Below are 6,000 nucleotides of genomic sequence, written 5' to 3' on the forward strand. Positions count from 1 at the left end.
TCTCTTATAGAAGGTGGAATTTTACGGAAAACAGCGAATTAGTCAAAGTATGTGAAGCACGTATCGCCTTAACCCCCCATGATAAATCGGTCCCTTTGTGCTGTCATCTCGAACGGAAAATTTATTAATAAAACCCGATAATGAAATTTCATCACTTCGTGTTGCGTGCCTGTAAGCACGCTACTAAAGTTCTCCATGAAGAAAGCAAGCCCTTATTTGCCTAAGTCCATGGGAAAGGCGTGAAAGGTATACGCAGTCTATATAATGAGGGATGATTGATACAGAGATGTTTACAGTGTTGCCAACTAAGGTGCTATTATAAAACCTACATCATTTATCACACCTTCCACGCGGAGCTTCAGCTTACGATGAAACTTCAAGGCGCAGCGCTTCGTTATTACATTTCAACGATTAATGTTTAACAAATGAGTGAATCAATTTTCATTTTTAGTCGGTTCAGCATTGCTGCTAATCTGTGAATCTCAAATGAGCTGCGTTGAAAACCTCAGATTGCGTCTACAGGGGAAAAATGTCTGAGACGGCATATGGTTTGCCGTGTTATTTGCTATGCAATCTCAAACACCCTGTACTTTAAATACGAAATAACTAGAATAAAATCGCTAGACGTTCGGACGTCTATAGTTTTTCGAAAAAGAGGTTAAATGAAGTTGTTGGATCAACAAATAAATTTATGGTAAAATTTTGATTTGATTTGATGCTTCTAAATTAAGAAATTAATATACTATTGATCGTTAGGATTCCTGAACGCCGCAATCTTTGTACGAAGACATTTTTTTATCATCGGCAATTCAGAACCCACCACTCCAGTGCTTAATAAATTGTTATTTGGTCGAAATAATATTTTTGGTTAACGACATTTACTCAATTTGACTAAAAGATTCGTCAGATGGATTCGAGGGCTTGAAAAGGTACGCGGGGTCATGGAGGAGAGCGCTACTTTACATTTTGATGTGCTTTTAAATCTTCTCTAAAATTCATTTTATTCCGGACAGGGGTTTACCTTTTTAGGACCTATGAAGGGTAGGATGATAGGTCAGGTTGGTATTATGATTCCCTGCATTTAGTATTTTTATTTATATCTCAACACTCAACTCGACCAACCGCGAAAAACTCGTTAAAAACTATGGAATTAAAAGGCGATAAAAGAAAGTACAAAAAGCGTGAACACTGCTCATTGCGATTCGAATATTTTGAATTCGATTCGGCTTTTGTTTGCCGACTTCTTAAAAATATGCACGCCAAATTTAACGTTTGTTACGAACCTGAAGTGTTCTGAACACGAGAAGTTTTACGATTTCATGCAGTAAAGTGCAATAGAAAAAGAAAGAAAGTTGGTGGAAATAAAATAGAAAGGAAAAGCACAGACCCCAATCCATACTACTGCTTCTCTGACAGAAACCTTCGTCGTATCGAACAATTCAATTTATCCAATACATCCCCTATTTCCTGGGGAACTAAAGTTTCCCGATAATTTTTCAATAATACCAACCTCATCCCTCAGCGACTCGCAAGCTTGAAGTTTTGCGTCCGCAAAACTTTATTTTGACACTCAACGCGTCTTCGCCTATAATTGCAATAATAGATTTCGCGCGAAGACGCTTCTTACGACCGTAAATTCAGGATAGGGGTTGAGTCGAGAGACCAGCGGATGGGTGGAACAAAAAAAATATCCCAGAAAAATACGCTCGTTTACCAGTCGCAAGGAGATGAACAGGAATTGAAAGAATTTTAATAAAAGGAGGTCAAACAATTTATAACAAAAATGCGTCCCGATATGAATTTTTATCATATGTTATTTTAATCTCACAAAGAGGCATAAATTAGGAATGATTTTTCATAAGTCAGAGTTATACTAATCAATTGGATTATTTTTCAAATTTACAGTGGTCAACCCAAACTCCGCTTTATAAGATAACTTTGAATTAAAAATTCTTGTCTTGGATGCTTCACACTGACATTGACAAGAAACCTGTCTAAACAAATGGAATAGGAATAGTTCTTTGTATCTCTATCATGCACTAAAGTAGTTAGGGATGACTCTTGACACCCAACATGAAAATAACATTTGTTCAATAAGGAGAACAGGGCATCGAACTTAAGATCGACCCAACATCGAACCTAATGCGAATGAGTTCACTCTCCACGTTCTACTTTTAAATGGTTCAAGTTTGACTTTTCTTGATTAGACCTAAATGTCAATAATTAATGACTATTGGCAAAAATTTTCTTTCTCGATGGATTTCCCAATAATTATATACCTGATATGCGATGACAAAACAGGAACAAGTTAGTAGCATTCATAGTTGGCATTCAATGTAAAACTTCATAAACACCTCATACCTCCTCACACAAATCACATCCTTCGACATGAAGAATAATATGTATTATTCACGATAACACTGTCACGGATAGGAATCGAAATGTCAATTACATAAATGGCAGTGTCCATAGAGACACATTGAACAGACTTCAATTCCACGCGAATTCCAAACGACCACTTTGTCTGACAAGTGATAGAAGACCATGAATGATCATTAAAAAAAACGAATGTTAAAAGCTCACAGTCTTTCTTTTTTACGATCCCGACATACTTTTTCATCAGACTACCACAATGTACTCGCCTCTCTCTCATTCTAGTATCCAATTCATCTCAAATCCTTTATTTCGTTCGTTGTTTGGAGTTTCCCAAACGAAATTGATTATTTCTGATTTTCGAGCGCTTCAACTGAATTTAGTGTGCGACTAGCTGAGAGATGAGACATATGAAAACTCGCCTGTTCCACTCCATATTATTGTTTTCAGTAACGCAATGGTGAGGCTACTAAACACGAAACTCGGTGCTTTTGAACTGACCCGAACACATATTTTACTGTCATCGGCACGCGCTGTCTCGAATAATACCTCTATTTACGCTCACGGACGGACGTAATGGAATCCGAATTTACAAAATCCCAACGTATTGGGAGTTGCTCCTATACGCACCTGATGACTCGCGAAGTGTCGTGCGAAGTCAGAACGCGATATAACAGGCTTTACTGATAATGTGAATTGTGTGAAGTTGGGTTAGCCGATTATACGCGGTTCATCGGATTCGATTAGCGTGTTATCCCAGGAATAACTAATCGAGGACGGACAATGCGGGCATCGGAATATTTTTGATCAGGGAGAATCCGGAATTCCCGGAAGGGTCAGTCAGTCCGTCAGGGGCGTAGTTTGTGGAAGCATCCCCCCGAAAAAACTGTTCTATTCGCTTCATTATCCTCAACTGCCACAGAGCACAAGTTACACGATATTCCGTTCATGGCTCAGCTATATATGTATATATCGTGCTTGTTACCTATACAAACAGGAATGCTCGATATGGAACGACTAATCTGCCGGGACAAGGAAACTGCGGAGGCGAACGATTAGTTGGCACGAAGTCCCGTCAGCGAACGCCATAAAACCGTAAACTCCGCTCGTAAACTCAACGATACTGCCAAATGTTCGTTACGCGACCCAGCAAATTGGAAGATTTCAGATTTTCGACGCACTCAGCCATGTATTTACATTCCACCACTTCGTATAACTATATACATATTTATTTTGAAATTTTGATTTTTGACAAACACGTGGTTATTGCGTCGTTCATTACGTACATAATGCTTTTGCGAGAATTTACGTGTAAACGTCATAGGCACATATACCTGATAATTCACTCCTTACATTGAATATTGATACTCGGCGGCTTCAGATCAAAGGATTAGTTTGGACTGATCATTAGCAATGTTTAGAGAAACAATATTTATTTGCTTGTCATCCTAAGATAGGTATGCATTATCATTAGTATACTTATGGGTATTGGTATATACATGGAGAGAATTTTTTATGAAAAATTACCGTGAGTATCTCGATAATCACGGGACATGATGGTATTACCTGCAATACTACCTATACATATATTTAAGAGTAACTCACGAAAATATACTACAAATTAAGCATGACATGTCAGCTTTTACTGAAGTGTAGGGTACAAATTTCGAAACTTGAAAATATATAATTTAAAACTATAGCATTTACCCTGTTGAATGTAAAAAGTTATCTAAAACTGACGTCATCTAAACGTCGACCTAAGTTGATCCACGGTGAATGGTTCCCACGGTAAATTTTATCGTAACTTTTATTTTAAAAATTCTCTTTATTTAAAAACTAAAATTTTGAAAAGCAAAAATAACCAAATTTGCCTGATACAGTTACGGTATCCCATTGTGAATATAAATATTGCTTTGAAAATCTTTAATAAAATTGAATATTCAAATTCGCCGCCTTGTTATTCAATATAATAATGTAATCCATCAAGAGTTCTTGACGTTGTGAAAGTATAACATTTATGAAAGTTTAACTAACGAAGTCTTATGAAATATCTATAAAGAGATATAATTTTATTACGCAATCTCTAATATCTTTATACCGGACGTTAACTCTCAATTGAAATTGTCCGATCGTAAATATTATGATGATGTACAGTATAATTATTATTAAAAATCGGGGTTTGAAAAATCTTTCAGAAGATAAAAAGTCAGTTTAAACAATTTCAAGAAGGTAGTAGATATATTTTGGACTGAGGAAGAATGTCGATTATTGGCTCGTCTTTTTTTGTAACAGTGAAACTACATTATATGAAACTTTAATGAATAATAAGTAAAAAAATAACGCAAGGTCTCGTACAAGTTCGTCAAGTTATAATAAACATACCCTACATATACTACGATCATCGATCTAAAAGCTAGCAAGCCCCGTCATTAACGAAAGCATCGAAAAAGAATCGTGATAATAAATTAACAGTCGTAATTAATTGTAACACGATTATCTCGACTTACCTTCTTCGAAGAGTGTCTGTGATATCGATGAGGATGCAGCATACACACATAACGATCTATCGCCATGCAGACAAGTATCACCGCACTTTGCTGGGTAAGTGCACCCCTGAGCAACGCCTGAAAAGCATAAAGTTTTCATGTCATTATTATTATTATACATCGGATGCAAATACAAGTCGCAGTCCGGACGAATGAAGTACACAAAGTTTCTTGGAAATTATTTAATTTTTGTTTTAAGTCTAAGCCCTTGGGAGTAAGGAGAAGCGCTGCCATTAGTACATAAGGATTAATACAAGTGGAAGTCTGGTGAAGATACTCATTGTCATAAATTATAATTAGACATCCGATATATTTCTTGTATCAAGAGAGCTTATTTTTCACGTATATTGTATAGTATATTAATATTATATACGTATATCATGTATAGCTCATATATCAACTAGTTGATCGACTCTTGTGCCAAATGCTATGTCGTTATCTATTTGGTGCATTTGTGAGGCGACTTTCAAATTTGTAATACACGCCGTATTGTGCGGAACGTTCGGTGCGCGGGAACGACTGCAGCGCCGAGCTACGCAGAGCGGAAGAAACGGGAAGTAGTTAGTCCCAAATGGGAGAAGGCGACGAACGTCTGGCCACGACTCTTTTGTTAGAAATAATAATAATAAATGTTCACACTCTTTAAGCTGAGTTGTCTATTTATTACGGGAAAACCCTTACACATTTTAGTATTTTGTAGTAATTAAAGCAGGACTAAATAATTTTTGGTATTGATTCTGAAATCGGAAATAGAGTTAAATCTGTGTTTTCAAAAGATCGGTAGTCGAGATTTAACAAAGAATCGATAATGAAGTTCGAATAAAAATGTCTTCAGCCTAAATAAAAATTATTTTGTAGCATTTTTTATTAATTCGTGTACAAGGATATTTATATCATGAAAGAGTATCAAGCACTTATGCTCAATATAATCACCAAGTGAATAACAGCAGAGTATCATCTGCTCACGCGTAGTATTTCACTTGTAATATAATTATTATTGATTACAAGTCACATATTACAAACATTAAAGTAGACAGCTGTACAATCATATCTAGTAGGGGGGGGGGGGGGGTTAAAAATT

General features: G+C 36.3%; 1 protein-coding gene across 2 annotated transcripts in view; it reads right to left on the reverse strand.

The window, feature by feature from the left end:
• LOC107268088 (trace amine-associated receptor 9) overlaps positions 1-6,000 on the reverse strand; it is a 52,146-nt gene that overhangs the window by 20,353 nt on the left and 25,793 nt on the right. For both annotated transcript variants that reach the window (XM_025084402.1, XM_025084428.1), the window contains one exon: positions 4,881-4,997. In XM_025084402.1, the coding sequence (XP_024940170.1) occupies positions 4,881-4,997 (117 nt within the window). The remainder of the gene's footprint in view (positions 1-4,880; positions 4,998-6,000) is intronic.

The sequence above is a fragment of the Cephus cinctus genome, unplaced genomic scaffold (genome assembly GCF_000341935.2).
Source record: "Cephus cinctus unplaced genomic scaffold, Ccin1 Ccin1_scaffold0007, whole genome shotgun sequence".
Lineage (NCBI taxonomy): Eukaryota > Metazoa > Arthropoda > Insecta > Hymenoptera > Cephidae > Cephus > Cephus cinctus.